This window comes from Numenius arquata, chromosome 7 (assembly GCF_964106895.1).
Source record: "Numenius arquata chromosome 7, bNumArq3.hap1.1, whole genome shotgun sequence".
NCBI classification, from domain to species: Eukaryota; Metazoa; Chordata; class Aves; order Charadriiformes; family Scolopacidae; genus Numenius; species Numenius arquata.
This window is the reverse complement of record NC_133582.1, coordinates 44,649,767-44,675,338: the sequence shown is the minus strand read 5'-3', so window position 1 is coordinate 44,675,338 and position 25,572 is coordinate 44,649,767. Positions and strand designations below refer to the sequence as shown.

Here is a 25,572-nt window from a genome sequence, read left to right as displayed (position 1 = left end):
AAAACCACCTTGCCACACCAACAGCTCATCTGCATTTTTTTTCTCTGGAGAAGCATGGGGGAAGGGAAAACAACGTGATTTTGGCTGAAGGCTGAGGGGAAAGGCACATTTGAAAACATTCTCATTAAGATCCCCCCCCGCCCCTGGGCCTGACCTGCTTTATTAATCGATACGTTGGTTCCTCCACTTCTGAGCGCCTCACAGACTTACTCCTGAGGTATTCAGGGCTACTCCGACACTACAGGAGAGAGCAAAAGAGTTTTGTCATGACACGCGTGACTGAAAGCTGTGGCGTTAGTTGGTCAGGGAAAGGTGACAATAACGATATAGCCCAGTGACTGACAGTTTTGGTCGAGGCCTCCCGCCGTGGAGGGCGAGGGGAACGGCAAGGGCCCAGTGGGCCCTTGCCGTTCCCCTCGCTCTCCACGGCGGGAGGCCTCGACCCCTCCACAGAGCAGGCACCGGTGAGGAAATGAGCGCCGCGGGGACGGAACTACACTTCCCGGCAAGCCGCAGGGGCGGAGGGAGGCGAGGGCGATCCCCTTGACGGCGGGAGGCGGAGGAGCGGGAGGCGGGCCGCCTCAGGGAGCCCCGTCGCCGCGGCCATTGGCGGGTGGCGCTGTCATGGCGCTCTCCGCGGCGCCCCTCAAGGTTTGCATCGTGGGCTCGGGGAACTGGTGAGTGCGGCGGCAGCCCCTGAGAGGGCTGACACCTCAGCGGGCGGCTCCGGCCAGACCTTCCCCGCCGTCGTGCCCGCCCGGGCCTTGCTGTCGGAGCCCCCGCAGCTGGAGGGTTTGGCGCCGCGGCCGCGCTTCCCTCAGGGGGTGGCGGCGGTGAGGGCAGCCGCGGCCCTGAGGCGACGGCCCCGGTGCTGGGGGTGAAACACGGTGTCGCCGGCGGCAGGGCTTGGTTTGTGGCGAGGTTTTGGGCGCGCTTGTGCCGGACGGGTGGGCTTCTCCAGCCCTCGGTCTCCCTCGGAGGCTGAGGTGCAGCCCTGAGGTAAACGAGAGGGGAAGCGGCAGAACCGTTTGCCCTGTTTTGGAGTGCTTGCAGGCACCCACCTCTCCTGTGAAGAAGTTATTTAGGTTATTTTTAACCTGGTATTTGTTGTGTGTGGCTTGTCCGATGTCATTGACGTAGACGTTAAAAATACTGAACAGTTTGTTATTTTTTTTTTCCCCAGCAGGTCATTGCTAAGTAAGCGTTGCCTGTAGGGGTTCTGTAACAAGTCCACAATCTCTCCGAAAGTGTTGCTCGGGGTTTCCTATATTAGCTGTTTTCCAAGGTAGTTCAAAGAAGAGTTGTGAGACGCTAGGTTATTTAAAATACCTTTTCTTTTTTTCGAATTGATTACGCTGAGGCACACTGGAGGTCTGAGACAAGGTTTTATTGCTACATCTATCCCTAGCTCATAGTTAGACTTAAATAAACTCACTCTTGCGGCATCCCATTAGATTTACTAATAATTTCTATAAGAGAAGCGTCATGTTAATAATCTTTTGTTTTGCTTCCTCACTTTCTCAACCATTCCTGAACACTGTTTTCACCCTGGATCTCTATTTACAATGCATAAATTAAGTACAATATGTTATCTAAATGTATCTTCACAGTTTGTGACTTTAATTACTAATGCTAAGGATACATTATTTCTGACAATATTCTGTTTTTTAAGACTAAATCTAAATTAAGAGCAGTTCGGCATAGAGCAAGGTAGTGCAGTTTACTAAACAAAACAGCCTTTTCTCAGGGTGATCTTAGACTTGTTGCTCGTCCCATGCCCCCTCCGTGCAAGTGGCTTTTGCTGCTGTTTTGCATAGTTAAAAATATCAGCAACTGCTGAGTTGTGTTCTTATTTGTGGTGGCTTGTTGAGGGAATGGCTGACATTTCAGTGCAGCATCTCTTGCTTTCCTTGCCATAGCTTGTAATACTGTGGGAGATACTGTGCATTGCACTATATATCAAAAGGAAATTATGTAGTTAGACTTACTAATCTTTTAGGAGTATTGTTCCCGTTTTCCTGTACCTGAAATCTAGCAAAACATTTTACAGGAAGTTTGGCTGCACTCTGAAACACACTTGCAGAAGCAACAGGATTTGTAGATACTCTCTTCTAGCAATAACCACGTGCATATATATTTTGTTTTCACCTCATTGGATCAGTTTATTAACAACAAAAGCTTGTGCCTAATAGGATGGATATTTGGGTGGCAAAATGCCCATATCTGTAAGGCTGAGAGAGATACTGCTGTTACTGGGCATCAGCTTTTTTCTTTCTCTTGGTAATAAATGTATTCAAATAACTGATAACTTATTTTGTATTTGATAGGAGTGTGGCAGGTTTTTTGTGGCAGCAAAGCAGAAACAAAAGTAATCAAAAATTGCAAATGGTTTGATGTGCAGCAGCTTTCCCATCTTCCTCCCCGTGCCATCCCAAATGTTTCTGAAAACAATAATTCTTGGAGATGAAGGTGATTCTTCCTCAGAGTCCAAGGGATGACAGACACCAAACCCTGACTGCAAAGAACACTGTGATTCGATAATATACGCAACCATTGAACTAAATAGAACTTAATTTGAATTGTGTATCTGTGTGCATGTGAGTGCCTTTTTGAACTGGGGCTAAAGCCGAAGCATTTCATGCTCGAAAGCAGGTAAACAGGAAGAAATTGACGCACTCATACATATCTTATCATTGGTATTTTAGCGTGATATATTTTTGAAGCCTGGATTACGGGAGTGTGTGACAGGTGTTGCCTACACTGTAAGCAGTTGAACTGAGTGGGGTTTGGCATCTTTAGCAGTTCAGAGACTGTGGGGTTTTGGGGTTCTGTGAGACGATTCTGTCCCACAAGTGCCAGTAACTATAGGGACATCTTTGCCTTCACACAGCCCTTTAACCTATATCTGGGATGAAAACAACCCACTAAAGGAGGTTGGCACAACAGTGGCCCTTCAGAAGGGTTGAGCCAATCGCCTTGGATGATAAACTCCTTCCAGTTAGACTTGTTTGGTCGGTTTGCTGCTGGGGAAGGTCACCTTAACAATGAAGTTGACTTGGCAGGGGTCACTGGACACCTGATGGAAGATCATGGGACGGGACAGATGGTTCTCAAGGCTTAGAAGCACAGGAAGAGCTGTGCTTTTTGCTGGCCTTGCCCACATTGCTCAGTGAGTGGGTAAGTGATTGTATTAGGATCTTTAAGATAGGGGATAAAATAAGCTTTCTTGAATACAAAGAGAGTACTCCTTGGAAATAGCCTTGAAGCCTCAGAATTCAAATGCCCAGATTCAGTTAAAACACTGAAAATGCTGCCTCAGACGTGTACTATAGCTTGCTCTTCTGATAATACTTCCAGAGCTGGTTAACAAGGTGTGCACAACCAGAATTTATCCCTGCCTGTTTTGCTAGAACGGGTCCTTAATGAATCTGATCAATCACCTTGAACAAAACCTGTAGAGTTTGGGAAGAGAGGGGAAGTTACCGGGACAGAGGGGTTCATTTGCTTAGGAACTGGCTTGTAGAAAAATAAGACGTAAAAGTTGTGGCTTAACTGAGGTGATTTTATAGGGATGAGTGGTAGAGCTAGTTAGTGATGGTATTTGCACTTGCATATTGTGACTTCCACTAATGCTGGTACCAGAGCAAGTTTAAGAGTTTCTGGGTTTTGTACTTTACCTTTAAAGTGATGAGGGGAAAGCAGACCAACTGTGCTACACTGTAACAGTGAAGGGCAGGAGACAAAGTGCATGGTCTGGCTCAGTGAGGTCCAGTAGAGTTCCTCGGAAGTCTTAAATAAGAACTGTATATGATTGTGCTCATTGCAAGGAAGAGAACTGCTGTTTGGCATGCAACTACCTTGTTGTATTAGTTGAATAGCATTAACCATCCCTCGGAGCGTGTCAGTGTTAAGGTTTATGAGGAAATCTTTTACTATGGTTTTTCTTGTGTAACTGAGCTGCTGCAGGCACCAAGTCTTGAAATCTGGCTCACACTAGAACTGTTATTGCTAGGAATAAATTGGCAGGAATTCCCATTCCGTTGCCTTGTGATGTGTCAGGAGTATACAAGACGAGCCAGACATCCCAGTAAACTATTTCAGAGTACACACTGAGGAGTATTAGGACACAGAAGAGAATATAGGCTTGCTTGTTGGATTAACAGGTGTGGGGAACTGGTATTTCACCTTGCATAGAGCAATCTTAAACTCAGTGTCAGTTGTTTGACCTTGCTTAATTGAGTCCTACGACAGTTGTTGCAACAGGAAAAGAGGAACCAGAGAAGCCAGTCAGGAGAATCTGCTTGAATTCAGGAGCTAAGACTAGAAAAGTCTTCGCTTTTTCCATACTACATGTAAAGGCTGAAAAAACAGACAGCTAAGGCATTTAAGTGTTAAATAGTAATGGAACTTATGTCTCGCTCGAGTAGTACACGCTGCCAAACTTCAATCTGGCAAACTGTTTGAAAATCCCAGTCGGACTAGTTGCTGAATCAGTTATTTCTGTCTTTCTTTATCAACACTAAGCACAGAGGATGTGTAAGGAAGTTCATAACTGAAGACAGTGATGTGCCAGGATCCAGATTTTGTATATAAATCTGCAGTAGTAAATGTACATTTGTTCAAGGAATTCAAAGCACTTTCTGGGGAACACGTATTGTGTTGAATGCGATTCATACTGTTTGTGTGGATCTGAAGTTTGGGGGTTGAGCTGCAGTGGAAACTACTCTGTACATGCAGATCTAGAATATGAGCTTGATAAGGGATGGCTGACAATTCTGGCTTCTGTATCAACTTCTGAACCCAGGGGAATTTGTAGTGTGTGAAGTGTTATTAGAGAAATAAATTCCAGACTTTTAAGACATACAGTTTTATGGTTTAACTGAATAAGGTCTACTTAGGATACTATAATTTTTTCTGCCCCTGCTTAGAAAGTGACCTTAGGCCTGTGATAGCACAATGAGTTGTGCCATATTAAAAGCTCTTGGAGCAGAAAGAATCCATTTGGTTGAGTTGCCAGATACGAGTATTGCAGTATTACAAGCAACGTCCATAATAAATTTAGGGGAATGTGCGAGTATAACCTAGATTTGAAAAGTTAAAGTGTTCTTAACTCCTAATAAAGCATGCAGTTTCCACACACACATAAGCCTCAGATCGGTGACTCTGTGTATTTTTACCGCATTTTTCTAATTTTTTTTTTTTTGTCTGCTTAGTAGGTTATCAGTAATTATGAAGCTGCCTTCTTGTCCTAGGAAAGTAAGTCAGGTTAACAGGCTTTATGAAATTGCATCTTTTTCTTCCATGTAGCATTCAGGCTAGGAATAGAAGGGAAGGTTGTATTTGTTCCTCTTCTTGTAGGTAGCTTCGGTATTTCTGATTAATTTCACTGTTGCTTAGAGATTTGAGTAGTAAAATTGATCGCCATCCTACAGGTTTCACTGTGTGCTGTTCTTGGAGAGAAAATGAGGCTGTGATGGAATTGTCTGCCTGCAAATTCAGAGGATGCTGCTGCAACAGTTAAATTCTGTGGGTTGGCATCATAACCATAAAGCTTACAACTTATGCAAGATATAAATGCTTCTTGGCTTTAAATGCATATCAGTATTGTACAGCAATTGATGCGTCAGTCATCTTAGCAAAGAAAGCTTCCCTTTTCTTAAAGGTGAAAATGATAAATTTTTTTAAACTTAGTATGTCACTTTTACCACTGCTTTGAAGATATAATCCATTTGATTTGTGGAAATACAGTAACTCAAACTCTCACTGCATAGCCAATAAGCAGACAAAATAAATAAGGACATTTTCAATAAATGCTTCAGTCCAACCTAGTCCAGGTATATTTGAGAGAAAGCAGCAGGTGGGTATGACTGGGTATTTTTCCACTTGTTTCACTAGATGAAAAATGGTACATAGTAACTAGTCCAATAACATGTGAATTTCTGTTTATTTAGAGACAATCTTTTTCTTCTAGAGCAAAATAATAATTTTTAAGAATATTTTTCTTTTTTTCCCTGCAGGGGTTCTGCAGTTGCCAAAATAGTAGGCAATAATGTAAAAAAACTGCAAAAGTTTGCTTCCACAGTGAAGATGTGGGTTTTTGAGGAGAATATTAATGGGAGAAAACTGACGGATATCATAAATAATGAACATGAAAATGTAAAATATCTTCCTGGATACAAGCTGCCAGATAATGTGGTAAGGCTCAGAAGCTAAATTCTAGTTATGGATCAGAGGGAATATTGCTTATGTTGTGAATGGAGGTAGAAATTTGTTTTGTTAACAGCTTTAGAGTTTATAATATTTTATGCTATTTTACGGATGAGAGCAGAGATTTGAACAAGTAAAATCAAGCAGTTATGCAGGTAGGTAAATCCAACGCACCCGTCTCGCTATTGTCTTTAGGTTACTTCAGTTTCTGTATAGGGAAGCAAATGCAAAAACAAAGGCAAGATTAACAGCATACCCGTTTAAAAAAAATTTGGCCTCAACTTTGGAAGGGAGTGGCTGGTCAGTGAGAACTGAAGGAATTTCAACTACTCTGAAACTCTTAAAGTAATGCAGGAAGAGAGCTAGAGTATTTCTCAAGCAAACTGCAAGCCACTTGCAGTTTATCTGGTTCCCAGTTGCTTCTCAGTTATGTTCTCAGTTGCTGATCATTCTCAGTCAGATCAGCAAGTTAGAGGTAGCATTGCCAGGGCAGAACAGTAGGACTCCATATCTCTTCTGTATTGGTGTAAAGTGATGGTGGGTGGGCAGGTGGTGACTCTTGCCCCAAAAACATTATAGGAAGAAGCTGCAGCAGCTGGCAACTCAGTAGAGAATTTTGGTAGGAAAAATGTGAATTGCCATGCATTGCAGTTTTCTCTTTAACAGTAATGCTGAAATCCCATTTCCCTAGCCTTCAGCAAGTGTGGTGTTTCTGCTGTCCACTATGTGCTCAATCGAGTTTTTGTTGTTTATCAATAGGTTGAGCTTATTGCTGCATTTTAAACCTGAGTATTATTTTAAGATGGCCATCAGGTGGTAGGAAAAGTGGAGTCTGGCTAGTGACCTCAAAGTAGATCACCTTCTTAAAGGGTAAACAAAATCTATGAGTACAGAAAAAGAGAATATAAACTAGTAGGTGTAAGAGGCCTGGAGAAAAAATTGCATAAGGAACTAAGTAAAGAAACTACTTTCCAGTATGCAATAATTTATCAAAAATTGAGAATATTTTGTCAAACAGAAGGCCAGTTTTTATTTTATATTTTCTTACTCAGAGTACTTGCTTGAATGTTACAGAACATTTTGAATTTTCGTGCACTAACCATGCTGGCAGCTGTGAAGATGCTCTTTTCAAGAAGTAACATAGCTTCTTTAAAGGCTTACATTCTTTTGCTTTTTTGGGAAGTTTATGTTACTGCATATTTTCAAATATTTTCAATGATGAAGCACAGTAGTTTGTAGCATTCAGTATAAGACTAAAATGTACTTTTACTTACTAGCTAACACTTGTGTGTGTAGTGTTAATTTTTAGAAGTTACGTGGCTTTTCTCTCCCATAACTACACAGGTTGCTGTCCCAAACCTTAATGAAGCTGTACGGGATGCAGACTTGCTGGTTTTTGTCATTCCTCATCAGTTCATTCATAAAGTCTGCGATGAAATCACAGGACGAGTACCCAAGAAAGCGCTCGGTATAACTCTAATAAAGGTATAATAATTATTATGAATTAATAACTGAGAATGTGTCATGGAATCTTCTAAAACAAGGTGGCTTGATATTTCGATATGAAAAGTTTCTTTTTCTTACTAGCTTGATTGTTCCGTTAAGCCTTTCTAGATGTAAGATTGGAACTTGTCTCAGCCATTAGTGGATTGTTATGCAGTGTTTTATTTTAGGCTAGCGCTTGCAGGAAGAGGAGAACGAAGCTGTTCATAAGACTTTTTAAAAAGAAAGAGGGAGTGAATATGTTTTGCACCACCAAGCTTCCTAGTCTTTTATTTGTTGTTTCCAAATGCATCATTAGATGAAGAATAGAGCACAAGCATAATGCTTTGATTGTTAAGGCACATCCCACACACCGAGTTGATCGTTTTATGAACTGCTGAGAGAATTTCATGTGACTGAGAGGATAGTGCTCTTGTTCATGTCAAATATTATGTTGCAACAAGAGAGTCCGTTCATGTTCAGCATGGCCCCAAAAGAGAGTTTGAGCATAAGAAAATAGGAGGGGGCAGAGGTGCAGCAAGTATTTCACTGGAGTGTTTGTAGTTTTGGTGGCAGGAGAATTTTTTAATGTGGATGAGCTTATTTTTTTTTCCTCTTTCCCCCTCCACCCCCTACCCTCCCGCCATGTGTTTAGCTGCAAAGAATTAGCTATTCCCACGAGGTTAAGAAGATTCTGGTTTGTTGTCGCTTTGTACTTAGTTGAGACTAGGCCATTTTCTCAGCACACATTCGCTTGTTTACTATCATTTCTGGAAAATGATACCTTTATGGATCTGTGCTTAAAAAGAACAAAACCCCACTATCACTACTTACTGCAAAACTCGCTTGTTTCTTTAGTTTGGCTAACTAAGCCAATCAAATCTGTGTTATTTTGTCAATGCTGACCTGATGTATTGTTGAGATGTATGAAAAAGTAATGCTTCCCAAGTGCACTTGCTACATTTTGTAGAAAAACTTTTCATGTTGTGGAAGGATAAAATAAGACAGTGTTAAAAGAGCTAAATGCATAGCATCAAAACTACACAACTGTCCTAGATGCCCGTAAGTTTATTACCTTGAAGTTGTCTGTTTATGCTTCTTTCTTTTGTAAACTCAAGATAAACTTTATTCTCCTTTAATTTGTTAAATGGGATTTATGTCCTTAGCAATAGGAATAACTCTAATGAAATCAGTGGAGTAAATAAGGATTTATGTCAGCATATCTGAAGTCAGAGTCCCGACCTATATTCCCTTGAGATTTCTGCTCTGAGTATTAATTATCAGGGCTTTAGGGTGTTGATTAATGGCTATGTTTAAGTAAAAGAATGACACCTGGCATGCAAGGAAGAGTTGATTATTAGGTAGCTTCCCACTGTCATGTTTTGACACTGCACCAGTAGTGATCTTTCAAAAGAAATGTTGTGAGGCCCCTTTTAATTGTTTTGCAGGAAAATGCAAAGTACCTGTTAGCCTTTATGAAAAGGCATAACTGTGCATCATTAAAAGTATCATTTAAGAAAAAGGGGCAGAAATTTAACACAACGATGAAACTAAGTAGTAGAGGCAGGAAACATTCTTTTCTCTACTTTTGCAGCTTCTTTATGCATGCTGTTTTCATCAAAGTCATATTTTTTAGTGTTCTCATTATGCTCAACACTAATGCTATTAAAGTGGCTTGTGTTAACTGTGGCAGTTAAAGTGCAGTTCAGCTCTGAAAAATATCATTAGTGGGACATCTTGTTTCTGTGCTTTCTAAATTGCTTGGCAGATTAGCAGTGTGGCATCTTTTAGTCTTTTTTTTTTTTTTACTTTTTTTTTTTGATAGCCTTATCTTGAACCAGAGCCTAAGGTCTGATAATAAAACTGAGTCTTTGGGAAATAAAGACAGTTGTCTGCTGGTTAATCTGCATTCCCACTGAAACATCTGCAGCTGTGCTGCTTTACTGAAGTTCTGATCAGTGGTGTCTACGAAAACCTAACAAATCATTGTGTGGGTGTGTGGGGAGGAACCATGTACGACGTACCATGCGGTCCGGCAGTGAGCACAGGAAGCAGGAACGGTGGAGGTCACTCAGCATACTCTTCGGGCAGCCTTTCATCTACCTATATACGGGCCCCAGAGGTTGCTCTGGGAGGCATGTTAGGATGCAAGTGATAAGACCACAGAATTGGACTTGCATTGCCTGGGGATCATTGCTACTCAGTGGAAATTCCCATGTTGGAGCTTTGTGTTTTGGGGTTAGGGAGGGGTGTTTGTTTTCCTCCTGTCATCTTGTCATTCAGTATTGGGTTTAACTCCACAAGGAACAGGTGCAGCTCTCCTTGACTTTGTCAGAAGTTGCGTCTGTTCATAGCAGGGCTGAGTTTGGCACCTAAGCCTCTCTGATGTCCTTTCACTCAGATGAATAATTGTTGTGTATGTATTAACATTTTTGGAGTTGTTCCCAATTTGTGCATGCTTTTCTGTTTATTAATTGCTTGCTTAAGACGAGGGGCCTTACAGTTGCTTTATAGGGACATAACTTGACACTGTGAGGGAAAAACACAACATGTATATGTGTGTTTGCTTTCAAATTCTTTCTGTATGGCACGTTAAAGACGAGAAAGCAGAGCTGTGCATTAAGTGATTGAAATATAATGCAGGAATATAAGCACTGTTGTCTGTAGTTTAATTGGCTAGTTTTACACATGCATTTCTGCATGTCTCTTGATTGCACCGTGTTATTTAAGGAATAGCACCTCTGATCTGTGGAAATGCAAATGGCAACATACAGGGGCAGGGGGGTGTATCTGTAAGTAGTAGAGCATCACACTGCCTTTTTGCCTTTAAATCATAATTCAAAATTACCAATCCTCTAAAGTACCCAATCCCCAACATTAAAAGGTGGTATTGTATAAAATGTGGTATACTGTGGGAAAGACAGACCGTTTCAGTAGCTTGTCTGCCATGTCCTTATTCTAGAAACTCAAGAGGAGCCTGCATTTAGCAGGCTAAGAGAAAAGGAATTTGTGAGAAGAAAGTGGTCTTGTTTGGAGTTCTTGGTTTAGGCAATTCAGGGTACCAGACTCTCTTCTCCATTGCAGCATTACTGTCCGATCAGCATTACATACCGATCTTTTCTAAGGTCCTATTTCTGCCCCGACTTTCATGCTTTGTAAAGAGTGCATTATAAATACAGACTAAAAATATCCTTATAAGTTAAATTATTCTCAGTTGTTCAGCTTTCTACGTATCTGAGAACAGCTGTTCTGTTTGTAGTAGTATTCAAAGTGATTAAACTGAGTTTCTGCTGGTAGGCTGTTGTTATACAGAAGGGAATCTCTCTCTGATATTTCAGTTCAGATGCGTCTTCATAAAACAAGTATTGGGATACCATTTTGTGAGTTTTGGTGCAATTTCAAATCCAAGTGCAGGCCTGATTCACAACTGATGGATTGATGCTTCACTGATTTTAGTAAAGATATAATGGTAATAGGCGGCTGAGATTCTGAACTAACAAAGGTGAATATTCAGCACTTCTTACAATCAGGACTTTGAGCATGGAATAAAACTCGTTACCGTCATCTAGAGTTTGTTCCTAATTCTTAAGGTGCTACCTCCTATGGAAAGAAGGCAGCTTGGCAAGGTCACAACAATAGCAGAAGTTTCACTGGTAGCAAGTCTGTCATTGTTAGTTTCTATCTGAATAGGCCTTGTTGCAGCTCCTACCCATGGACAAGACTAATTGTGATGTGTTTTCTTCTCTACTGTGTCTAATGAATGACTTTTTAGTAATTCCATTTAATGTTGGCTGCAGGGAATAGATGAAGGCCCGGAGGGACTCAAACTGATCTCTGACATTATTCGAGAGAAGATGGGAATAGACATCAGTGTGCTGATGGGAGCTAACATTGCCAATGAGGTCGCAGCAGAGAAATTCTGTGAAACCACAATAGGTACTGTTCCAAGTAATAAGAATGTTTAAAACATGGTCCTGTCCTCACAGTTCTACACCAAATAGTTCAAATTGTATTGTTGTCAATATTAGCTGGCTGCTTTCAGAAACTGTTGGGTTCTTCTTATTTTAATGTTGAATTTCCTAGAATGCTTACACTTCCAAAACTACTAGGACAATACCAGGAATAGACGGAGAGGGAGGAGTTAAATTTTACTTAGTCTCACTAAGGGTTGTCACATTAGCAGGTGAAATTCTAAGCATGCTTTTTAACACCCTCCACATAACAAACTGCTTTATTTTATTACTATGCTTAGGATTTTTCTTGGGTCTGCGTGGCTTTAGATGGATGAATGCTTATATATTCTGTACTCCAGCTCAGGTGTTATGGTCACAGATGGTACTCTTATGCATGTTTGGGTTGTGGGTTTTTTAAGGTATCAAAATCTTACTTTAATTTCTCAAAATAATTAGTTGCCCCAAAAGCTAGCCATGGTTTTAGGTCTGTGTTGATGTCTGCACACCTTTGCAACACAAAGATGTGCCTAGTCTGGGGTTTCGCAGTGTCTAGATAGGCAGGTGTGTCTATGCATACAGGTAGTCATACATAATAGCACAGAGTTCATGTTATTTTTTTCAGTGTTAATTTTTTACAGTTTTGTGCTTCTGTAGATTTGTAACCTGTCATTAACAGCTTTTGCACTGAATTTATTTTTAATGGTTGAATTACCTCTTAGTGCTTAGAAACATGTGGCAGCATGCTTAATTAATAAAACATCCTTGTCATGCCTTTATCAGTAGGTATTTTTCTGGAATGCAGACCTTAAAATAATTGGTAGAATTGCACCTGCTATATTTTTAATTCGCTTTTGTTTTATTATTAACTGTTCTTTTTAAAGAGAATGATCAAAAAGAGATCTGAAGAAGTCCAGAGTAACTCTGCAGAGCTTTTAAGTGCAATGTAGACGTATCACTTAAAACAGGAGCCTGTTTAGGGTGAAGATAGAAAAACCTTATCTCTGCTTTTAAGTATTTTGGCTTGTACAGGAAAGGCAAACACACAAATTACTTATTTTTTTTTTTTAGCCTTCCTTTCTCTCTCTCAACAGGCAGCAAAATCTTGGAAAACGGCCTTCTGTTCAAAGAACTCCTGCAAACTCCGAACTTCCGAATAACGGTAGTAGACGATGCAGATACGGTTGAGCTTTGTGGCGCTCTGAAGGTAAGACCAACAGGCTGCAGTTGATACACAGATGGAATGGTGATCCTTGTAGAAAAAAAAAAAGAGGGTATTTTCATTTAAAGAATTACATTTATTGGGCTTTATATAATGTATAAAACTGCTACATAGCATTTCCAGAAGAACCAGATGGGAAATTAGGGAGCAGCATGTTCTGAGACCCTTGTCTCACCATCTCCCAAGTTCTTTTTCTACATCATTCACTCAGCTTACACACAGTCGTGAAGTGGGTGTTGATTACATCTAACAAATCAACATATTTCTGAATCCATTTCAGTTTCCTATTTCTTTTTGCAAGAGTGTGTTCACAAAAAGAAAAGGAGAAAGAAGTTGACATTAATCCTTTGTGTCTGTTGACAAACTGTTCCCCTCTTCATTGACTTACACAGTGTGAGCACTCTTAACGTTTTATATTTTGTGGACATACAGTGCATAAGATTCATGTTCATTCTGTATATTCAACCATATACAGAAATGACCTGACTAGGAAAAAAGTTATTTTGGGCAGTTACTCATCTGGATTTCTTTGGTAACAAAATTGATGCTGACAGGAAGCAAAGGCTAGCTTAAACATGTTCTTATTGGCATTTTTTAAAGTTAATTTACAGGCCCATTTGTGAAAGGAAGGCATTAGTTGCTTGGCACCCTAGCCAATAGTACTGTACTTCACATTATCTGATATCTATCATTGAAGCATTTCTGATGGGTTTAGTAGATAATTTGGCGCTTTTATTTTTTATGTTTTGGATAATTATTTTGTATTGCTTTGTTTTCTCTGTTGAAATTATGTGTAAACTACACAATTCACTCGCAAAGCTGCCAAGCCAATAAATGATGTCTTTAAGCTACAGAGTTCTGATTCCGCTCAGCAGGAAGCAGAATGATAGCTATAATAACATGATTTTTGACATACTGGTTTTCTTGAGAATTTTATCTTGAGAGCTGTCATACTGGAAATCCTGAGAAGGAGGAGGTCATGGGTCTGTGCACTGAGCTAATGGGCTACACTTTGGTGTAACATGCTTTGGAGTTACTGTATTTATGGCGATTTCTTAAGATTGTGGGGCCTGTAATTTGGCTACACAGCCATTACTTTAAAATGCTGTGGTGATGTGGGAGGTTAGCAGGAAAGAAATCTCTGTGCGTAGACCCATGAAATTAGTCAAAAAGTTTTATAGATTTATTTTTCTTTTAAATTTGCTCAGCCTGATGTTTTCTGGCAATCTTAAATTCTTGTGTGATAGAGGAGTTCTGTCCCAAGTAATTTTTATTCTAGACAAATCTTGTGAAAGGGTGCTAAAGATGAGTGCCCATCAAACTGAGCAGCTAGTCAGCAGATGCTGAAACTCCACTGTAAAGGTCCAAGTCAGGCAAGATACCAGCATCTCTTTGGAACTGCAGAACAATATAAATAAATTGTTGTTCCTGACCTGACAGGAAGATGCTGAGGTGAAACTTGAGTGTTTTCTTTGTAGCCTTGTTTTGTTCCTCCCTCCTGTGTCATTTTTCATCATGCATCCTGCAGACTGAACTTTCTAGTTCCATTTCTAAAAGGCTGTAGGTATTCTGTGTGCTCTGGTCATTTGGTTTTGATTACGCTATATTTAGTTAACTGAGTTGACACTTCCAAAGAAATGCATGGTATGAGCTCTAAACAAAAAGCAAATTAAGGCTAGATTCACTTGTTTAAAAATACTATGAATTTCTTGCCTGATTAAAAGGTATGAACTGGTATAAAGTGGCGTAGATCAGTCATGCTAATATAGGTGATGTGCTTTAAACATACAACTCTTCCTTAATCTCAAAGAAAATGTTATTGAAATAATATTTTTTTAAGGTAATGTTTAATTTACAACCCTGTCTAGGTGAATCTTAAATCTTGTACAGACGACATGTAAATAATTTCCTGAGCTGTTTCTAACTCGAACATTGCAAAAATTTATTAATGCACTGGGGACATGTATGCCCCTGAAAGAAAATGAAGAAGCTAAAATTAAACAGATGGGTATGACTTTATTGCCTGTACAGAGCAAAATGCAAAGCTCAGATGTGAATAGTGAAATGTAAACTTTAGCTTTTTTTTCTTCACATTGTTTGTTCTTGTGATTAGGAGAATTGTTTGCTAAGGGTAACAACAAGCACTTTGGGTTTTTTATGATGAATCTGAAAATCTTTGTAATAAAAATGTGAAAAATAAGTATCTTTTCATGTGATCGTTTATAGGGAAAAATCTAAAGTGTAGATTCTGTCAGCTGACAATTACTTTTTTAAACTTGGAAAGTTACTTCATGAAAAAAATAATAAAAATTAGCATTGCTTAACTTGCTGGAAGGAGGAGATTCCTATTTCAGAAGGTGACAGTTGTGCAAAGAGATGGGTATAAAAAGAAGGGTTCTACTCCCTTTCTGTAGCAGTGCCAATTCAAAATGTCAGCAGCATCACTGCAAACTTCACCTTAGAAGACAGAAGAAAGCAGGCACAGGTGCCAGTCCAGACTGTCTTTTTTGGATGTGGAAATAGTAAAAGCAGGTCCTGTATTGGTATTTAAATGATGATAAATACTACACTATGAGAAATATTCTCCCAGCTTCTGCATTTTTCTATAAATACCAGCTTGGGAAAAGGAGACTTTTCTGCTATTTCTGGCATAATAGACTAGATCTTGTTAAAAGTCTATACTTACCTCGCTCTTATTTCTGCAAGCCTTTCTAAGCAGGGAAGATTTTCAATGCGGATGGTTGCCTGAAGGTTGGGAAAAAATACAGAATGGTAACAGAGAAGGCTGTGAGCACAGCTTTCCCTTACAATAATGATAATTTTAGGTGTGAAATTTTTTTTAAGCATATTTGAATTCAGACTGTAATAGTAGGTATTGCAGCTGCGTGATCATGGAAGATCATGTGCTTGATTGCTATTTATATACATATATGCATATAGATATTGAATAGGCACTTCATTTACTGTATTTATTTTTTGTGACAATGGGCTGATGGAGATGGACTGAAGTATAGAAATCAGTGCAGTGAAACTGCAGTCGTGCATCGGCTTGGAGACTGGCTGAACAGGCAATGGCAGTCACTGTACAAAAGCTGATGATACTGAGGAAGAATAGTAAGTAAGTTCTTCTAGAAGGTACAGTCTACAGTAACTTGTTGGCTGTAGGAACAAAAAGTGCTTGGCATGTTCTTCTCTATCAGGATTTTTTTTTTGTTTTGTTTTGAGGACTAAAGCACATTTCACATTTGTTGACCTTTTCTAAGGGTTGAGGTCAGAAATTAAGCAACTTTGAATTTGGATAGTTCAGTTTCAAGGTGTCCAGTTGGTTTTACAGGCAGCCTGACCCAAGTCCACCTGCAAGTTCCAGCTGCCATTTGCCAGATGGTGAAGGGGCCTTCCTAGGAAGTGCTTAATGGCTATGACACCACTGCAAGAGTAGTACGTGCAGCTATGCATACGTACGAATGCGCTCCTGGATGCTGATGGCTGTGATACTGAGAGTAGAACAGACCCAAAGTTATCACCCCTGAGGTGTCCTTCGAGTCTGTAGTGCCTGTGCCAGTGTATGGCCTGACAATCAAACAGCACAGACATGAGGCAACACCGAGCTGGTGTATGAACCTATCAGTGTACTTGAGAGGCAACATAAATGTTTGTAGCTGCATTCTTGGGTGTAAACTGTACTGGAATCACTTACCCTGTGTGGCAGTGACAGGGATAAGTGTGATGGAAGGAGAATTGAGAATCTAATCTCTACATGTGGCAAAATGGCCATGCTCCAGCTGCCTGATGTATTTGTGCAGGGATCCGGAGAGTTAAACTCCCTCAAGTGGCAGCAGCCAAGGACCAAGACAGAGGAGACGGTGACTGTAGGAAGAAGGAGCAGCAGCAGCTGTGGTTGCCTTTCAGGTTGCTTCAGGCACATCTCTAAATCTTATTGCTCCAGCTTAGCCTTAAGCAAAGAGATAAGAATTTTAACAATGATTGATTGTTTACCAGGTTACATAACCCAGCATTCTTATTTACAAAGGGGGTCCTGCAAAGCGTGCTTATGGCAGTCGCTGTTAAATAGTCAGTCTAGGTACTGTAGAAGTGGTAATTACTCTTCCCTGAGATGAAGTGGAAATGGAATCCATTATTTACATTCAAATTTGCCAGGAGCAAGCAAGCAGTTTATGCTTAACCTCTCTGACAGTCCTGCTGATACTGTCTTTGATTTATTGAGTCTTTATTTGACCTCTCTCAGACATTACATGAAGCAAGGAGCTTTTCCAAGTTCATGTGTAAGCAGGAGGGAAAGCAGGCTGTGCAGAGCTGTGACGCTACGTCAAGGAAGGCTGGATGTCCCGGGTAAATTAACATTTCTGCTTAGTTTTCTAAAGATCCATTTAATTATGGAGAGGTAATGGTTTCCTCAGAAATGGCCTCTGAAGCTGACTTCATGAGCACTCCACAAACTTAACTCTAGACAGAGTAGGACTGTTGGATATTTCTGAGTGCTGACTGTGTAAGAGAACAATCTGTCAGCAAAGACTGCAGACTTGTTAGCCTTGGTTCCTTGCTCATCTGTTGACCTTCTGTTTGTGACCTCTGGCAGGTTTGCAGCAGGTCATGTGCAAGTAAAAGACACTTTTCGTATTTGCTCTAACACATACCGTGAGCACTGCCTGGAACCAATATTTATTTTCTGGAGTATAGTTTCTCTATCCCAGTGATAAAATAACAGTCTGCTCCTTACTTATGCTCTAGAATAACTAGGACTAACACCAGCATCTGGATACCAGATCAGCTGAGGACTCACCTGTTAGTGCAAATTATTTTAGTAGCTTAAAACCGTATGCAATATAAACACAACCTGTGCATCTTGCTAGAGGATGTATGCTTTAATGTAAAAAGCTGTTAATGCTGAAATGGGGGAAATGTGTTTCCTCAAGCATGAAGTGGTTTTGAGAGCTCTGAATCCCTCAGGCCAAAAGGAACATTGTGTTGCAATCATTTTGTGACTGTATTTTTGAACCTTTGGAAGAACAGGTTTGTCTGCAGGCTAAAGTCATCCTTGCTTATTGGGCCCTCAGACCTCCACATTGTGTATGGAAATGCAGTCAGGCTTTGAGCTAACAGAAACATGGGTTCTCTCATCTTGCTCAAATGTATACCCATTGAATTTGCAGGAACTCTTGTAACTTCAGGTGTAGGCTTTGGCTGTGGCAGTGTTCAGGATCAACCATATCAGATACAGAAAGATGTTTTGGCCAGATAGATATGTCATTCTCCCCCTCCCAGTCTGCTTCTCAGAGGATCGCTGCAGTGCTAGTGCCAGTAGGCTCTTGTGTGTTACGCATCTTCCTGAAAAAAACCCTGACTTAGTGCCTGCACCCAGTGATTCCAAGTACCAAGCTGCCCATTTTGGTCTTGTTTTGGACAGCAAGATGACTCGGTCTCAAGTTTTGTGAGATTTTTTTTTTGTTGTTGGTTTGTTTTTGAAAGGAGTGGCTCATCTTTCAGTAAGGTGTAACTTCCAACGTGGTATATTCAGTTCTCTACGGTTCATTAGACATGAGAGAGTTGTCATAGATACTTCAAGGATTTAAATGAAACCAAATGGTAGATCTTGTGAATTCATAGCTGTGGCCTGAGGGTTATGCAGACCAGGGTATAACAGTCTCCTAGGTGTGGGAGGGAGCATCATCAGTTGTCTTATTTCCTCATTATTTGCAAACTCTGTGTAAGAACATACAATGGGGACATTGTACAAATGAAAAGCTTAGTGTTTCAGAGTTAGAAACAAATTCCCTTCTGCCTTACCACATCTCCTCAGAAGTAAATAGTCTTGGTATGACTTGCTTAAAACAGTATTTCTGTTGCTCCAAAGAAACATTGCAAGATGTAGAAGTAGACAACAAAACACCATAGGCTAAATCATACTGTAAATTATGATCAGGTAGGTTGCTTCAAAATGGAAAGGAAAGTCAAAGGTGGAGGGGAAGGGGCAGGTTTAGTATTGGAGTGGTCGAGAAGTACATGGAAAAAGCCCACAGGTTGTTCAAAAATGTTTTTGTTTTTAGCTGAGCCCTGAACACTTGCAGAGTTCACATATGTGTAAATTCCATTTAAATAGGTTGTCCTGTCTGAAAATTTCTTAAATACTTGTTTGACTTCCTCTTGTTTTACCACCGAATGAACGAATATTGGAGGTTGGCCTGGGAGAGGCATTTGATGAAAACATACCTTGACTGAATCATCACAGCCAAGATTTAAGCCAAGATGATCTAAAGTATCAGCTTTAAAAGTCTGATCGTCTTTTGCTGCTTCAGATCTGATGTTGAGATATGCCTGCAATTTTTAAGGTGACCTTTAGACCTCAGCTCCCTGCTCAAAATCTCATCTCATTTGATCAAGAGTCTCTTAGCCATGACTGGCCACACAGCACTGCAGCTGCCTGCAGCTTTTGGTTCTTACAGTTCAAAGACCAAAATAAAATCAGCTGTTAATCAGCTTGTTGCTTTCATTAGCAACTTCTGACTGTTGCTGTTTCTTCAGCGACAAAGTTGGTTTGGTTGGTTGTTGGTTTGTTGGGTGTTTTTTTTCCTGCATTGGGTGCTACGTCACATACCATAATGTTGATTCTCCTGTGGTTTCTGTTGAGGTCACTGCTACTGTTGTTGCATGTGGAAAGGTATTACTACATCAGTTGCTTCCTTGTTTGCTTTATCAGTATGTCAGAGTGCCACCTCTTTTGGAGTGTTTTGGCTTCTGGTAGGGTTTGGAGGATTTTTTGGTAGGGGCAAACTAACCATGGTTATTCTCTCACTCCTGGGCCAGAAAATAGCTTTTATAGTCGCTTCACTCAAATGTCTCAACTAATCTCTATGTTCGTAAGCCAAAGAAGGGACTGTATAGCTGATGAAGAAATGAAGAAACAATACATTCTTTGTAGAAGGCTTTCACCGGGTCTAAGGAAAAAAAAACAAAAAACATTTTTTGCTTAGGAAAGGTATTCCTGTGTCATGAACCTTCTGGAAGTCCTTGATTAACTATTACTGCTATAGGAACTCTGCGTACTTAAAAAGGCTGAATACTATCAGCTTGGCTGAATTTGGTTCCTTAGCATACCACCATGGAAGTCAATAAATCTTTCTTAGATTCAGTATTACTTTAGTCATAAAGAAAACATGAATAAAAGGATTGTGGGGTGTCAGTCTAACTTCACCCCTGCCTCAGGGCAGGAACAGCTCAATCTAGATACAACCTTCTTTGGGTGTAGTGCAACCTATTTGTTCTTAAAGATAGTCAATAATAATAGCTCCATAACCTGTGGGGCAGCTTGTTCCAGACCTTTAACTATGCTTTTATTCTTGGAAATACTTATATTACTAAGACTTATCTTTTTTTTTTTTTTTTTAATTTTTTTAAAGGTTATGCAGTAGACCTGAAAATCCCAAAACCAAAAAATCCCAAAAGAACAACCTCGTCTTATGCTAGTAAAGTGTTTGCAGTTCTTAAGGACGTCTGCATTCTGTCTTTTGATGTCTCCTAGGATTCTGTAAGCAATAACTGACTAATTTCTCATTTGCTTTTTCTCCTCTCATTAGAATATAGTAGCAGTAGGTGCTGGGTTCTGTGATGGCCTTGGCTGTGGTGACAATACCAAAGCTGCTGTTATTCGCCTTGGCCTAATGGAGATGATTGCCTTTGCCAGAGTTTTTTGCAAAGGACAGGTGTCCACTGCCACTTTCCTGGAGAGCTGTGGAGTTGCTGATCTCATCACAACGTGTTACGGTGGCCGGAATCGACGTGTAGCAGAAGCATTTGTTAAAACTGGAAAGGTATGTTATTCACACGATGAAATAGATTGTTGCAAGTACTAGCGCTCCTGGTTTGATGGAGTAATAGCAGAGTTATCTGAGACATGCTAGCTGTACTGAGTGAGTACTCCTCTCTTTCCTCTCATTTTTGAGTGTGTTACAAGGCTAGATTGAATTTAGAAGTGTTAAGAAGGAGGGGTGATTAAAACAAAAAACAAAAAAGCAGCTGGAGAGATAAGATGTTGGGGGATGCAGATTTAAGATGGAGAATATTTCCGAACAAGAATATAAGAGAATAATATGTATGCTCATTCAAAGCCACTTCTGAGAAAGGGCGGGGGGGGGGGGGGGGGGGAACAACAACAAAACCTCAGTAACATAATGTTTTGCTTGGCTTGTTTTTTTTCCATCCAGATGATGTTGTCAGGCTTATGAAAACTTTATTGTAGCTCTCCTTCTCTTCCTTTTTTTCTCCCCACTGTTGTTTAGTCTATTGAAGAATTGGAGCAAGAAATGCTGAATGGTCAGAAACTGCAAGGACCGCAGACTTCTGCAGAAGTGTATCGCATTCTCAAGCAGAAAGGAATGCTGGAAAAGTAAGTAAGAACAGATAAAGAAGTTCCACATACCCCTTTTTTATCTCCATAATTTTTTCTGTGTATTTGGTGTTGATATCTTCATGAAGGTAATAGCCAAAAAAAAAAATAACTGTAATATGAGTAGCTCAATCCCCAGTTAAAATTACAGAGAAGTGAATAGAACCTCAAAATAATATTGCTGTAGCTAGAGCTAATAATGTGACGTTAAATTTGTGAATGCCCTTCTTTTTGCAGAACATATTATTGCCTTCTGCTATCACAGAAAAGCACAGCAAGTGTGGTTTAACATGCAAAAAGAATAAAATACATGAAAATAGAAGCTGAGCTTCCCAAAGAGACTTGCAAAGAAGCTCTACAGCTCATTTCATAGTAGTAAATTCATTACTTACCTCCAAGGAGAGGAGCTTTGTTATTAAGGATCTGTATAGCTGATCAGCTGAATAGTGGCTGCTTCTATCCACGTGGCTTCTAGCTTAGATACAGCAGTTCTCTTTCCTTATGTGACTTTTAGTTTGCTGTACGATAAAACCTACCATCTGCTTGTGTAGGTCAGGTTTTTTTTGTGGTATGAGATTAAGCAGGTTGGCCTAGCTTGTTCATTTGTATTCAAGTCAGAACATATATGGTTCCTAACGCCACACACACAGTTGTCCGCTTATGAGATTAAGGAATGCATCTATCTGTCCCTTCTTGTAGATAAAGCAAAATCAAAAAATAAATTACTACCAGTCAGAAGGCCAAGCCTTGTTACTTTTTTTTTTTTCCAAAGCAGTTTTTAAAGTCTAGTTTTATTGGACTGGCTGCATTAAATTACTTATTGTCTAACATTACCTTTGGATGTAAGGGGCCTGAGTCTGTCTCTGCAGTGTACAGTAATTAAACTAACTGGAGAAAAAAATCTAATTAAAATGTTGGCTTCAGTTGTTGCTGTTTATGATTTCCTAAATGAGGCAGGATGTTGTGTTTGGGGGTTTTTTTGGTTGTTTGGTTGTTTTTTCCCATGTTCTAGCTTACAACAAATAGAGTGCATTATAGAAGACTTCAGGTTGTGTTTTTAATGAAAGATATGAAAAGAGAGTTGCTAATTTCTGTTTGATATACCAACATGTATGTGTCAGTTCTTCATAAAGGGTCTCATTCAACAAGATTTTTGAAAGCAACTTTCAAAATGTTTTTTGAAAACTTTCTTGCTACTGCTTTAAAACACAAAACAGTAAAACAGCCACAGTTTCAAAGTGAAGAGGTAAGAGTCTAGAGTAAAATTTCATACTCTCATCCTACAAAAAGAGTCCCAAGGCTACGTAGAAATAAGTCAAAGTTCAGTAGAAGAGTCTAGGTAGGAGGGCTGATGCCTATTGATATTTACAGTGCAATTCATTTTTTTTTCATTTCAACGGTTGTAGAATGAGCCCTCTTAATGTGCTCAGACATAAGATGCATTTGGAGTTTGCTGACCCTGAGCCTGCAGCCAGCCTTGATTCTGCTTTCCCCACGTGGAGCGCAGCAGAGTAATGTTCTCTGCAATAAACAGCATGACTTATGTATCGAGATGTGGATTGTAGTAGTGGTACTTCTTCAGTCCTGTATCTAAAGCTGCGTGAAACTTGCTCTTGCTTCAGAAGGTTCGCGTGTTTTGTTGCCACCTCTAGTAAAATCTCACATAGGCATAACAAATTTTATTTTAGTGCCTACATTTAAGTTTTTACAGAAAAAGCAAATTCAGCCCCACAGCTGCCCACCCCCACAGCCCACTGTATTATACAAAGTGAGTGATAAGTGAGACTTGTTAATAAATTAAAAAAATTTTGTGTAGATTTTTTTTTTCTGCGTATTTCCTAGTAAGGGTTTTGCAACCTAAACATATAGCATTGAATTTGAAAAAGCAATTATGTAGCTATATGCTAATTTTTGTTTCACTGGTGAAATAAAACCAAAAATCAAGTCATTTGGATTGACCTGAAATAGGTTTTGCTGTTGCTGCTATTTTTGTCTTGTTCTCCACAAAAATAAACCAGAAGAAACAGACGTGTCATGTCAGACATTAAAATGTTTCAGATAAAAATGAAATTCTACATTTTGAATTTGGCACTTGTAATAAAAGCCATAGAAACGATGTGCTAAATTCACAACCATGTCCATTCCTCCACCTTTTTTTTCCTCAGTAACACAAAGTAGTGCGTTCAGCCAAGTACAAATCCTGGGTCTGCCCCGAGAACGTGGTATCACTGTGCTGTAACGGCACCCTTGAATGGCTCATGGCTTCTTGTGTGACCTCTGGTTCATTCTGAGGAGTCTAATTCAGAGCTACGTGGTGATGCCAGAGTTCCCTCAGTGTAACGAAAACAACAAAGTACATTGGCAAGTGTATATAGCTGGGGGTTCTCTTCTATACTGCATTTGTGCATTACAGATAAACCTTTAGAGTGACTTCTGGGACTGCTTTCCTGAGGAGAAAGCCCTAGTCCAGATGTATTCTGAATCACTCAGAAATTGAATATTTCACTATCTTCGATGCTCCCAATTATTCATTTCAGTCAAAATAACCTAGTGCATTTGGTCAAAAATCATGTATAAAACACCACACAGAAATGCTGTATTTATGTTGGTGAACAGTTAATTAATCCCTAAAAGCTTTCTATGAAAATAGGACTTGTCTGGCTTTCACTGTCTGAGATGGACAGGAAGCAATCTTAAATTTTTGTAAAGCATCTTGGCTGTAATAAGCCTTCATATTATCAGAGAAGCCTGAATAATTTGGGCATTGTTGGAAACATGGCCAATTTTAAAAAAAAAAAAAAAAAAAAAAAAGAAGAGATTGAATTTAGTGCTTCAAAATCGACGTTTAGTTTTGGACTCATTAAAAATTTGACCTTCAGTTTCTTCTTGCGTCTCTCTGTATCACATTCTGCAGTTGGATTAGAAAATTATTGTTCAGAGATAATGCAAAACTGACGTGCCAGTCATCCTTTTTAACCACAGATAAGTACTGCTGTAAGAATGTCAAGGAAAGATGCTAGTGTTTTTAATTTTTTAGATGGCTTAATGGTTGTGCCATACATAATGAATGTTGCAGGCTCCATTATAGCTAGCTGGGCTTCTGAGAGTGACTCATTTTAGAGATGTATGTAGGTTCTGTATTTATCCAGTGCTTTTCAGCGCAGCATTAGTGCTTGACAAATACTAAAAGAAATTGATTTTTCAGTCTCTCTCTTTTCCCTTCCTCTCCTCACCCCATTTTATTTCTTTCATTTAAGAAAATGTTACAGGATAAACTTATGCTGTGTTTGCTTTCCCTGCCTTGTTTCCTCAGGTTTCCACTATTTACTGCTGTGTATCAAATCTGCTATGAAGGGAAGCCTGTCAGAGAGATGATATCCTGCCTTCAAAGTCATCCAGAGCACCTATAAAATCAATCAGGCCATTGTACTAATGCAGCTTTCTGCCTTTCAAATTTATATTTGGGTTCAAGTGGATGTATCGTTAAGCTTCGTTCAAAGCTGCTCACTAGGCAACAGTAACAACATGAATGTCTCCGAATTGGTATTGGTTTTTGTTTTACAGCATAGTTTGACATAGCATGCAGTGTTGGCTTGGTGATTGTCGTTTTACTGGCTAAAATACAACTGTTTTAAGATGCACAATGCAAAAGTTGCACTACATATCTAGTGTATATACACAAGTGTACTTTGTGTGTGTTCCTACACCATAAGACACAATGTTTTGTTGTCTCTTACCAAGGCCTCGTCCAAAATCCACTGGACACCATGGGAAGAATCCCTCTGGTTTTGATGAAGACTGATTCAAGCCTGTAACCTTGAAATATTAGGAGTCTTTCTATTGGAACTTGGTTTTATTCGGCATACATGTTGAAATTTTAACATTTTGCATGTTTATGATTACGTTAATTTAAGCAATATTAATGCAAAACAAGTGGTAGCAGTTATTCAGGGGGCTACAGGGATATTTTAATGAAGTCTGATGAAGAGTATTTTGATTTTTGAGTGTCTTTAAAACTGTCAGACTATTTTGAAACCAATTTCTAAGTGAATTTAAAGTTTTTAATTACACTGGTTTAAAGGGAATATTCTAGAGGGGGATCATTACCTCCCCTTCTGATTTTTAATCCTTGCATTTTTGTATTTCTCCGTTTCTCACTTGCTGTTCCCAAGAGTTAGGCTCTTCTAGAATCCTATTCCCCCAACCAAGTGGGAGACGGTGACCTGGGGATTCTGAATGCTGGAGCCTAGGGTTCATTTTAGTGTTGTACCTGTGGTCGTTCTTCACTGGTATTGTTTGGTGGGTGGGGA

General features: G+C 39.7%; 1 protein-coding gene across 1 annotated transcript; it reads left to right on the top strand.

The window, feature by feature from the left end:
- Positions 1–615: 615 nt before the first annotated feature.
- On the top strand, positions 616–25,252 carry GPD1L (glycerol-3-phosphate dehydrogenase 1 like). Its single transcript, XM_074150468.1, has 8 exons — positions 616–677; positions 6,018–6,195; positions 7,552–7,692; positions 11,487–11,625; positions 12,734–12,846; positions 20,454–20,687; positions 21,156–21,262; positions 24,576–25,252. The coding sequence occupies exons 1-8, from the start codon at positions 625–627 to the stop codon at positions 24,670–24,672; spliced, it is 1,062 nt and encodes a 353-aa protein (XP_074006569.1). The 5' UTR covers positions 616–624; the 3' UTR covers positions 24,673–25,252.
- Positions 25,253–25,572: the final 320 nt, after the last annotated feature.